General features: G+C 40.7%; 1 protein-coding gene across 1 annotated transcript in view; it reads right to left on the reverse strand.

The window, feature by feature from the left end:
• Positions 1 to 859: 859 nt before the first annotated feature.
• Positions 860 to 13,023, reverse strand: part of LOC134539007 (dipeptidase 1-like) — a 48,216-nt gene continuing 36,052 nt past the window's right edge. Inside the window, exons 8-11 of the mRNA XM_063380671.1 lie at positions 10,744 to 10,828; positions 7,537 to 7,612; positions 5,956 to 6,094; positions 860 to 985 (exon numbers count right to left, since the gene is read on the reverse strand). Of these exons, the coding sequence (XP_063236741.1) occupies positions 860 to 985; positions 5,956 to 6,094; positions 7,537 to 7,612; positions 10,744 to 10,828 (426 nt within the window). The remainder of the gene's footprint in view (positions 986 to 5,955; positions 6,095 to 7,536; positions 7,613 to 10,743; positions 10,829 to 13,023) is intronic.

A 13,023-nucleotide genomic window follows, 5' to 3' on the forward strand; every position in this document is an offset into this window, starting at 1 on the left:
CATTACAACGGGAGTCAATAATTCGTTATAACGGATGTCAGTATGATGTTATAACGGGAGTCAGTGTCGTTATAAAGAGAGTCAGATTGTTGTTATATCCGGGATCAGTGTTTATTTATAACGGACGTCTATATAACGGTATAACGGGAGTCAATAAGTCATTACAACAGGAGTCAATAATTTGTTATAACGGATGTCAGTATGATGATAACGGGAGTCAGTGTCGTTATAAAGAGAGTCAGATTGTTGTTATATCCGGGATCAGTGTTTATTCATAACGGACGTCTATATAACGGTATAACGGGAGTCAATAAGTCATTACAACGGGAGTCAATAATTCGTTATAACGGATGTCAGTATGATGTTATAACGGGAGTCAGTGTCGTTATAAAGAGAGTCAGATTGTTGTTATATCCGGGATCAGTGTTTATTTATAACGGACGTCTATATAACGGTATAACGGGAGTCAATAAGTCATTACAACAGGAGTCAATAATTTGTTATAACGGATGTCAGTATGATGATAACGGGAGTCAGTGTCGTTATAAAGAGAGTCAGATTGTTGTTATATCCGGGATCAGTGTTTATTCATAACGGACGTCTATATAACGGTTTAACGGGAGTCAATAATTCGTTATAACGGGTGTCAGTATGCCGTTATAATGGGAGTCAGTGTCGTTATAAAGAGAGTCAGATTGTTGTTATACTTATCCTGGATCAGTGTTTATTCATAACGGACGTCTATATAACGGTATAACGGGAGTCAACGTGCTCGCGACAGCGAGGTTTCCAAATGTTTCTCGACTGCGGCGCTCCTCCGGCGGACTGACGTCGCACGGGGGAAGAGAGGAGGACGTCATCACAGCTCCGTCTCGCGCTCGGCCCCGTCCACGTCGAAGCTGCACCCGGGTCGCTGGTCGGCGGCCGGCTCGGGCATCAGCTCCTCCGAGGGCAGCGCGCCGGCCCGGCGCAGCGAGTCCCGCACCTGCGACCGTCCAGCAACTACAACTGCAACTGCAACTGCAACTAGAGGTGGGTTGCAGAGTATCATTCTGCTACTTTGTAACTGATACACGCCTGTCCACAAGTACTGCAAACGAGTACACTATTCAAGTATCAAGTACTTTAGTATCAGTTTAGAATTCGCCTGGAACAACACCAAGGCCAATGTGCGCAGAACCCGATCGCAGATGACGGTCACTTGGGCGGAGCTTGTGAAAGGGGAGGGAGCGGCACGACGAATAAGGGATAAAGAAGGGAAATAATGTAGAGGAGGGGGAAGCCTAAGATTTACATTTTTTTCCCCTAACCTAACTAAAACTAAGTGTATTTTGGAGGGGTCCGGGTTAGGGAGGGACCTAGGTGCGTCTCAGGCCGAAGCCTATACGCCTAGTCATGCTGGGGTTAGCCGTGCAGGGAGAGGGTCGCATGCATCATGTGCTAGGAGGGGATTGGCCAGCCATGGCAGCGATTGGCGCCATGACTAACTCCCCTCACTCTTAAATCTAGACTATAACTAGAGATAGGTTGGGCCCAGATGAAACCTGCATAGACACAGGGAAAACCCTGGGCAAATTCATGCGGAATACAAATTGGCATGCATTACGTGTAGGAATTTACAGGAGACAGAGGATGGTCTGGATGAAGTGTTGGACAGAGTAGAAAAGAGTCTACCTTGCGGGGGTTGGGCACTTGGACTCGTGGTCCGCTTTGCTATTTGTCCAGTACTGGATAAGATGTACATCAAGCTCTGTCCCTGCCCGAACACGCCCGAACAATTCACCTTCGGCCAACCTCCGGTTTATTTATACATATATATTTATATTTCTCTGTTTATTTTAACGTAGCTGTACTAACCTAACCAACCGTCCATGGTGTTTTTAAAGTGTTTTCAATGTATCTAACCTAAACCGACCACTTTTAATATTTGAATTTACATTTTTTCCTGCGCAAAAATAAAAAAAAAAACAAATCCCGAGGTTGGCCGAAGGTGAAGAATATTCGGGCGTGTTCGGGCAGGGACAGAACTTGATGTAAATCTTAGGCTTCTCGGCGCCGCAGTATCCACTCTTGACTGCACCTGGTCTTGTGAAGCTAGTTATTTATTTTTTACTTTTTATGTGCAACATCTTGGCTCTCGGTACACGGCGTTTTTGTGGCAGTCATTTCGTCAACGCGAATGAAAGTCAAAGGGACGGAAATGTGTAAAAATAAACCACGGTGCTGCCATCTGTGGCGGATGGCGCGAACAAAAGTTCACAAAGCCAAAGGGAAACTTTGTGGTTTTAACTGTTTGATAATTTTTTAACAAGATGAGATGTCCAAAAATTAAAAAAAAATGAATAGAAATTTAAAAGGGTATTTTAACGCATGTCTGACGTCTTGGAAAAAAAATGTTTTAAGTACAGTAGGTATCACTAAAAAAATTAATAAATACATATTTTTACGAAATAACAAGTAATGTGTATCATTTAACTCATAACATACATGAACACAACACATATTTTAATGAACTTATAAAATTATTGAATTTATATTATATATTATTACTATTTTACAACGTATTTATAACATATTATAAAAGCCACAAGGAATTGTGTAGCGTTGTTCAAGACTGCTGTTAGCGGAACGAACGGTAAACCGCTGCGTTTTCTTTCTCTTCCTCTCTCTCTCTCTCTCTCTCTCTCTCTCTCTCTCTCTCTCTCTCTCTCTCTCTCGTCATACGCAACGGAATTGTTTGCGCACGCCGACACGCTGCTGCAAGAGCGCTAGCTGTACCTATGTCGCACCGCGCGCTTCTACCTGCTTCCTGTTACGCATTTCCGTCCTCCAGATGCCATACACCGAGAGCAAAGATGTTACACATAAAAAAAAAAAAAGAGTAGCGATGTCTGGTTGACCATGGGGGAGAAACGTATCTGCCGAAACTGACACCTAGTGTTTTTTAAGCAGGCCTACTAACTTTTGTACCCAACCACTAGATAGTACCTTTCATAATATATTACTAACATAGCTACATCGATTGTGAGAAGGAATGCACAAGCTTTTATCAGGCAAAGAAAACCAGTGAAAATTAATTCACTTCATCTTCGTGGTGTGGCATACCAGAGGAAATTTTTCATCTCCTACTCGTTTGTATACAACATGTTTTATATTTCAAAATAGATTTAAGTGTTTTTTTTCTTCACACAACTGAATTATCTTTTACTAATCAATTATTGGTCAAGTGGTAAATATATAATTTTAAAACTAGCATTCCAGCCTGAGGTGTTTTTTTTTTTTCTTTTTTGCTAGTAGTCATGGGCCCACCCAACAGACAGCGTCACACGCCGCGCAAAAAAAAAAAAAATGGTTTCAGGTACGTCCTTTAAATGATTCATGCAAAGAGGGAAATTTTGATTAGACAAAATTTCTTGGACATGCGCCATTGCAGTTTTGCACTGTTTTCCTGTGTCCTACGACGGGAACAGATGCAAGTTCAACGAAACGTCGCAAATTATTCGTCGTAGGAAACCTATACTGTGTGAGTCAGCGTTGTCCAAAAAATATCCGTTCATCTTCAACGCAGTGTTCGTATATTTGCTGCTTTGCTCAGGTTTTGTTGTCTGCCTGCGTTGTGTCGTCGTCGTCGTTACTCCACTGTGTTCGTCCGTGCTGTTATTATTTATTTATTTTTGACGTGACAACGTATAATATATCGATGAACGCCGGCTGCACGCACGAAAAAGTGTCCTGTTACGCAAATTGTCCCGTTACGCACATAGTCCCGTTACGCACATAGTCCCGTTTCGCACATAGTCCCGTTACGCATATTGTCCCGTTACGCTCATTGTACGCTTGCGCCGCATCTATCTCTCTTCCACTCGATTGGAACAATCATCGATTTGACTTTTTCGAGGCACATCAAACTTGAAACACTCCCATTCGTTTTCTACTTTTCCTATCATCGTCCTATCCTTAACAGAATAACACAGATTGGAAGAAGTTAAATAGCAAACACGTATAAAAGTTATAGTTAAAATAATCTGTTCGTTAAAAAATAAAAATATTTGAATTAATGAGTGTCAATAAAAGTGAATTTATCAATTAAATTGTAGATTTCATTTCACTCCTTCTTTGTATACATACAAAATAGTGATAATTCAATAAAAATGATTCAATTTTATTGATAAAAGTATGCAATCATTTCACCAATGTTTTGTTATGACGTTGTCATGTTAAACTATCGTCTATAAACCGACTTTACAGTAAACCAATTTTTTTTCCTCTATGAATAAATTCCTTCCGCAGAATTCTTGTGCTGTCTGATAAATTTCAAGTTTTAATGTATTCGTCTGCGCTGTCGTCGTTTTGTTGTCCATAGTACCTGTTTGGGTTCAATCGTTGGGTTTATCTGTTTGACATCAGCTGATTTAGGCTTGCTTTGTGTGGGTTTGCGTTTCCTCGAGAGAAAAAAAAATGGGGTGTGTCTGTGTCATGGACACGGCCGTGTGTTATACGTGAATACGTGTACGTAACAGGTAAATATTTTCTATACAAAACATAAAAGACGCTATTTTTTATTTTGACACCTGTACATTCACTGTAACTATTTCACACTAATGTTTTACACATGCAATGGATAGCTTTTGACGAGAGCTGACGATCGAAATTCAAAAGAACGTCGTAGCTTCTCCGAGTCAAAAGTTATACTTAAATGGAAATCTCTAAACGCAGTAAAAAAAAAAAACACCTCAAAACGGCGGCGCTTCCCCCCTCCACCGCGCGCGATGCGTCACAGCCCTCACTTGGCGTTCACGAATTCCTTTGATCCTTTAGCTATCCAGTTGGCGTGATTAAATTTTCGGATGGAGATAATTAGATATGTAGCAGCAACACCAAACATTGTATTCCCCCCACCCGATTTTTATCATTCTTTTATTATTTTTTTAATTTCCTCCCACTATGGAAGTAATTATAGCACTAATGGTGTTGGTAAGCAATGTCCGTTCGGCACCAGCGTGGGGGATTTTCTATCAATTGACATTGCATTGCGCTTTCCTCTTGATCATTTAGCCTTTAGCCTTTAACCTTTAGATTTTAGCTTTTAGCTTTTAGCCTTTAGCCTTTAGCCAATGGCGGCTTCAGGATGACTTTTCGGGAGGGACTATCGCACAAAGAAAGGTCGTAGTTGCAATAAAATGAAAGTGGTCAGATGTTGGCCTTGGAATATTATTTACAAATTACAGGTTTCAAATACAGAACCTTAGTAGCTCCATGCAACTTTTGATGAGATAAAAAGTTTAAAATATGAAATTAAATAATTAAGTAAACATGAATATACACACTAATCAATAAAAATTGGTCTCGGGAGAGGTTATCGACCCCAACGCCCCCCCCCCCCCTTTCTGGAGCCGCGCTTATGCCTTTAGCCTTTAGCCATTCCAGCTGCTGTAGTTCTCGTATTGGCCTTACTTGGTATTTCCATCTTCTCGTACCATTGCCTGCTCCATTAAATGCTGCCATTAAAACAACGGTGCAGACCTTGCAATGGCGCGTGTCCGAGGGGGGGGGGGGGGAAGTGTGCCGAAGCATGGTCTCGGGTTCAGGGGCGTAGCCGGGGGGGGGGAGGGTTAGGGGTTCAACCCCCCCCCCCCCCTTAGCAACAAATCTTTAATTAATTTCTTATTCATCACTCAAACAAATTTCATATTAAAATTAATAAAAAATTTTACCATTACAATATTAAAATTTAAGTACCGAAAACTGCTAAAATAGCACTATTTTACACCTTAAAATCCAAATTTTCCCGGGGGAGGACACCCGGACCACACCCGCTTTCATACTGGGGGGGGGGGGGGGCATGCTTCTTAACACCCCCCATACACAAATCCTGGCTACGCCACTGCTCGGGTTCCCTGTCTATCTGTGTGTGTGTGTTAGGGGGTAGGGGTAGGAGGTGCAGGAGGGGCCTACCTGCTCCACGCCGGCGAACACGCGCAGCACGTTGAGCCCCGCCACCTTCTTGAGGTCGTCCACGGTCCAGTTGCCGGAGCGCAGCAGCTCCGCGAACAACTCCGGGTACATGGACACGTCCTCCAGCCCCCGCGGCGTCCTCGACAGCCAGACAAGGAACAACACCCGCTGTGTATGTCTCTCTCGCAGGTCCGCGCCCCTTCCTTCGAAACCACTCGTGCCAATTTGAGGGGGAGATTTTTAGATTCAACGCAATTTCTTGCAGTTCTGCACTGTTCGTCGTGGAGAAAATATTCACAAACGCAAAATAAGAAAAAAAGAGAAGAAAAAAAAAATATGTGGTTGTCTGTAAAGTCGGTTTACGGACGATAGTTTAACGTGACGACGTCATAACAAAAACAAAACATTGGTGAAATGATTGCATACTTTTTTTATGAAATAAAATTGAATCATTTTCATTTTAATAATAAAAGAATAGGTAAATACTTGAAATTATACTAGTAATTAAGATTTTTAAAAATGCAAGAATAATCAACCTTTATTGCCGAAATTGTTGTTGTAATAAGCAATGAAAACCACATTGACTGTTCGCTTCACTTTGTAACCAGTCGACGGAACATTTCACGTGTAGATGTAAGTTGTGTGCTGCCGCCGTCTTTCTTCTCCTCGGACGCAAAAGCAAATCGAGTGGCAGAGAGATAGATGCGGCGCAAGCGTACAATGAGCTTAACGACAGCATATGTCAAACAGACAAACCAAACGATGAATCTAAACATGGGCTACGGACAAACACACAATGACGACAGCACATAGGGAACACATTCAAACTTAAAATATCAAACAGAAAAAAAATAATTCTATTTGATTTAGGCTTTTTTTTTTTGCATTTATGAATTTTTCTCATTTAAAAAAAAGCAGAAAATGCAATGGCGTAATTCCGAGAAATTGCATTAAAATCTGTCAGTACGTTGGCAGTCGCGAGGCGAGACGGGATTAGGAACGAGACGGTGTTAGAAGGAGCAGGAGTGCAGGACTTGAATTCGAGCGTTGGAGGATCAGTAATGAAGATGGTAGTGTAGGGTCATGTCCGAAGAATGTGGAAATGATGAAGTCGAAGTACGCAGGATGAAGGCCACGAGGAAGACCAAGGGTGGCGGAGGGAATAGCAGACAGTTAAAGGAGTGCATGAGATAGAAGAGAAGAATTCAATAGACTGAAAGGAGGAAGATGCAGGCATTTTACTTTGCTGACCCGTCCACAGGCTGTAAGCAGTTGATGATGATGATGATGATGATGATGATGATGTTGATAGATGTGTCCTCTGTGCAGTTACAATGAATATAACAGCAGTATTACAAAAATAATTTCTGTATTAATACAGAAATTCTGCTTTGGTCAATGGACTTGAGAAGTTGTGCCCACTCCCGATAGATGGCGCCAAATGTCAAGTAAGTTCCAGAGAATATCTTATTGAAATTTGTCATGCTTGTCGTCATTTAAATCAAGCGTGTAGTTCTGGGGTACTGGTGTAGCCACCTATTGGATAGCTTGATGACATTACGAAGTAAGGCAGCATCTCACCTATTGATTCCATCGAAGTCTCCTCCAACTCCGATGTGGTCCACTCCTATTAAGTTTCGAATGTAGGTGATGTGATCTGGAGAGGTAAATACACACCACAACTATATTAATCTTAGACCTAATGATTTGAACACTGTAGTCATAAAGATCGTATGTAGGTGCTAGTTAAGTTATTTTGTTAACTTGTTTTGTGTTAAAAAGATTTCAGATAAAACGTTTGATGGTTCAGGAAAACTAACTATATTTCATAATTACATTAATTATCGATATTAACTTTTATTTCACGTCACAAATAAATATTTTTTTTTGTTAAATAAACAGCATTTATTCTTACACTAAGCTAACTTGTGACTTGCTAACGTCGAGAAATAACAATAATCGTTATTTATCACTGGTTAAAACTAGAGGCGTATTACTGAAGCGTGACAAGCCGCCAATCAGATGGCCCGGAAAAATTACATCCTTCTGTCAAAAGCTTGGAAAAACTTACAGTTTTGACGGACGGATGAAATATATCTACTGTATGGTTGGTTGTACCAGTCAGTTGTTATCGACTGCAAGAAATGTTGGAGTAATTTTTTTTTAGTTTGTACTCTCAGAACCCCCCCCCCCCCAAACACCCCTCTGCCATTTCCTTTGGGGTATTCCATAAACATTCTACCCCCTCCCCTAAAGATCTCCTAGAAACGGGCCTATCCAAAGCTGAAGTACCCGGTGTTGCCCGGGCTTTACGCATCGTGAAGAGTTTATTATTTATATATAAAATAGGATGTTGGCATGAATGTATGACGTTGATAAACTCCGACACCGTTTAACCGATCGCCATGAAAGTTGGCACATCGAAGTGTTTTTTTTTCAAGGAGAAGTTTTTTATGCTATCCATAATTTTTTTTTAACTCGCCGCTAGATGTCGCTGCAGCGGATCAACTTCTATACCGTTCAACCGATCGCCTGGGTAAAAAGAAAATCATATTACATAGGCATATAAACAGCAAATTTGTGTTATTCCTCTATGTCCACCACAATGTCATATAGCGTTATCCGTTTTGCTCGCGGACAATATATCACCTTGTGTTCAGCCCGGGCAACTCCGGGTATTGTAGCTAGTATTATGTATAAGTTTATTTATATATAACCTGTCTTATATAATAATATCATCCGAAAGTGAATAAAGCATTAACAATGTAATAGCCGTTGTCAAGAGCTGGATAAAGCATTCAATAGGCGTTGCCTAGAGATGAAGATAACATCAACAGTCCAAAGCTTTTATCAAGAAATTCAAGGAATTGGAGAAGCCTACAGTTCACAGGAATGAAAGGCTCACCCGAACAGTACCGAAGTTCTCCGAAGTTAGCCGGTTGCGCGTGAAAAAAAAAAATTACATATTGAAAGGATTTATATATTTTTACCGGCCATAGAATATTTTAAATTACGCTAACCTAACCTAAATAACATTTAATTTTAGTTAAGATAATCTAACCTATCCTAATTTACACTTCCAAAAAATAAAGAACTATTATTATTATTATTTTTATCATACTTACCTAACCTAACTTAACCTTCTTCAGTAAACTACGGAACTGTTCGTGTTGTGGTTGTGGCTTACATCCCTGTGAATTTTAGGCTACCGAAGAAGTTGGGCGTGGTTTTCCGAAATCTCACGAAGACCTCCCTATTGTTTCAAAAGTTAAAGCATGCGAAATGTCATCCGAGATCGGAATATATTCGTATGAGACCCGTTCTACAGCGGCACGGAAACGGAGACGGATCACGTAAGCGGAGACGCATCTCACGGGACAGGGTTCCGTGCAGACGGAGACCGATTGGCTCCGTGCGATCAATAGAAGCCGAGTTTGTTTTTGCTTATAAATACGTTAAATTTTGATTCAAGTAAAAGGATAAAGTTGTCGTCTATTTTTATTGTGCATGTACATTCTGCCCGTGCTAAGATCTCAAAAGCATAACGTATTCTATAGTTGAATCAATATTTCGTAACCTTGAAATGCAATCTCATGGGTTTGCCAATTGTTGCGTTCGGTTCGCGTGCAATTTGGAAGCAGCGGGAAGCCTAAGATGTACATCAAGTTCTATCCCTGTCCGAACACGCCCAAAAAATTCACCTTCGGCCAACCTCGGGTTTATTTACATATATTTATATTTCTCTGTTTATTTTAATGTAGCTATACTAACCTAACTAACCGTCCATAGTGTTTTAAAGTGTTTTAATTTAGCTAACCTAACCGAACCACTTTTAATATTTGAATTCATTTTTTCCTGCGCGCAAAATAAAACAAATCCCGAGGTTGGCCGAAGGTGAATTGTTCGGGCGTGTTCGGGCAGGGACAGAACTTGATGGACATCTTAGGCCCGTTCCACAATGACACGGAAACGGAGACGGAACACGGAAACGAAGACGGATTTCACGGAACAGAGCTTCTACAATAGCACGCAAACGGAGACGGACCCGTACGGACCTGCTCAGCAGTGCTGAAGTCTTCCGTTTACGTTATTCCGTTAGACCAATATGAGCACGTTATTTATTCACTGCAGTTGTCAAGCTACAGTTGCGCGTGCATGTTAATTAAGATATTAATTTTGACTAATGTTGTTTTTCGTATTTCTCGACTACCTTTTTTTATGCGTGAACAACAAAACAAGATTTGTATTGAAATTTGAATTGTGCACGTGGGTTTCATCATGACGAATTTTGATGAACTTTTAATTTTCATTGTTAAAGATATACCTGTTATATATGACAAGACGGAGGAGGACTACTTTACCACCGCCACAACGCAAAAAAAAAAAAAACAAATCGACTTACTACATCACCAAGTTAACAACCATACATTTCGATTTAACAGGTAGTTCACTTGATACTCGTAGTTTTCAGTTACGTCACGCTCGCTCTTTCTTATTGGCCAAGATTTCTTACGGGTCCGTGAATTGTAGAACGAGAAAAATACGGACGGAACGGAACAATACTCCGTTTTCGTCTCCGTTTCCGTCTGTTCCGTTTCCGTGTCATTGTGGAACAGGCCTTAGGCTTCTCGGAAGCAGCAGCGGACGCGATGGCGGAATGTTCCGGGAGAGAACGTCTCCGTTTCAGTGCCGCTTGCAGGACGGGCCTGAAGAAGCAGAGACAAGCGAGGGGAACATGTTCCTCCGGTCCTGTCCCCACCCTTTCGCAAGGCAGCTTACGTCACTCACCCGCGACGTCGGCGACTGTGGCCGACGGCCCGCACTTCACGAAGAAGTTGTAGAACGTGACCATCACCAGTCCCCCGTTCACGGCCTGGAACAACCCCCGAGGGGCGAGTGACACACACACACACACAGGGCCGGATTCAGGGGAGGGCAACTGGGGCGAAAGCCCCGGGGCCTTCACAAATTCCGACAAGTAAACACTAGTAAACATCTTTTCCCTTTGATATTATTTTTTTCGCTGTTTTACCTTTACCTGCAGTACTTTGTACATACGTGATTGTATTATTGTTAAATATTAACAGAAATATCCATTAACACTAAAATTTAATTTCATTTAATTCTTGTCTCCGATTATATTTATGTATGTTTTTTAAATACTTAGAGAATCTACTTGATTTCACAATAAATTATTTATTGGAAAACTCGACTGAAAAAAAATTGTTCATTTTATTTGGAAAATAATTCGGGGCCAGGGGGCCTCCGCTCCTCTGTTGCCCCGAGGCCTCCAGAACTATAAATCCGGCCCTGCACACACACCTACACACACACACACACACGCGCGCGTCATTCAGCGAGGAAAATGTTCAAGTCACAGGCATTGCAATTTTGACGTGAATACGTCTTTAAAATTGCTTCCATATTGGGAGGCAATTCGAAAAAACGAATGATAACAAAATCGGGGGATACAGTCTGGTGTTGCAGCTACACATCTATCATCTCCATCCGAAAATTAATTATACCAACTGGATAGCTAAAGGAACAAAGAATTTCGTTACGCTAAGTGAGGACTGTGACGAATCGCGTGCGGTGGAGGGGAGAAGCGCCGCCATTTTGAGATCATTTTGCTGCGTTTCGAGACTTCCATTTAGTATAACCTTTGACTCTAAGAAGCTACGACGTTCGTTTGGGTTTCAATCGCCAGCTCTCGTCAAAATCTATCGATTGCACATATAAAACATTAGTGTCAAATGGTTACAGTGAATATCTATGGGGTTAAAATAAATTATAGCGTATTTTATATTTTGTATAGAAAATATTACCTGTTACGTAAACGTATTCGCGTACAACACACGGCCGTGTCCATGATACAGCCACACCATTTTTTTTTATTTTAAGTTGACACATCAAGGCTACGCATCAGCAATATCGGGGACGTCAATATTCAGCTTCATTTTATGGGAAGGCAGGTAACCCCTAGGCAAGATGTGATGGATGCACCAAACGATAGCGCGGTACAAATTGCGGCTTCGTGACGTTAATCCTCGTTCCAAGGGCAATAGACCCATTTCGGTACATTGACACTAAAATGTTAAGGTATTCATTTTTATTACAACTATATTGTGTATTTACCCCCACCCCTTTCAAATTTAGTAAAATAAAAAACAATGTTATGATTGGATGATTTAATTGATGATGAAATTTCTCTTCTATTTCAGTATAGTTTATTCCTCGCTGGTAGCATTAGTTGATTTATTTAAGGCCCCATTGATTGCACAATCACAATTTCCCGTTTTTAAGTCCTACAGACTTAATAATGAAACTAATTTTTTTCAAATGTACTACAAAAATTTTATTTTGTTAATGAATATTTGGAATACAGAGTGCAGGAGATTGGAGTTGAGCAGATGACAGATGTGTCCTAGCTCAGTCGAGTCCAAATAATAATAAAAGTTTACATTGCCTGACTTTTGACAAGTATATGATAGCTTGTTGATGAAAGTAATAATAAAAAATTAACAAAATAAATAAATAAAATTTGATGAAAAAAATGGTTGAAACCAAGATGGCGTTTTTCAGTCATGTTTCATAAGCAAGAATGGAAATGATCAGATGATGCTCTTGGCGAAATACGACAAGAAAATGTATTTCCGAAATTCTCATTCCAAGTTATATTTAACAAAATATAAATTTTGAACTATGACGAAGAAAACGTGTCGTTACATTATGAAGTTGTGTGTGAAACTTTTGTGATCTATGGTGTATATCTGGCGAAAGAACACACTGAAACAAGAACAACGTTAATGCCAGATATCGTGCATTGGGAAGAGAGAATGCGCACTGCCAACTAAAAGCGCGGTTAACATGGGACTCCGAACTACTTGAGGTAAACATGTTCGACTTTTGCATGCGGTCACGCACAGCCTGAACATGATTTTTTCGTTCGTGGCCATTTCTCATTCAACCTAAACAGGTTCGCAAAGGTAGTTCAGAACATCTCTTCTACGCAAGCCTCTGATCGGCTATTGAGTTTCGAGAGTATAAACAGTCATTTGCGAAAAAACG

Source organism: Bacillus rossius, chromosome 14 (assembly GCF_032445375.1).
Source record: "Bacillus rossius redtenbacheri isolate Brsri chromosome 14, Brsri_v3, whole genome shotgun sequence".
Lineage (NCBI taxonomy): Eukaryota > Metazoa > Arthropoda > Insecta > Phasmatodea > Bacillidae > Bacillus > Bacillus rossius.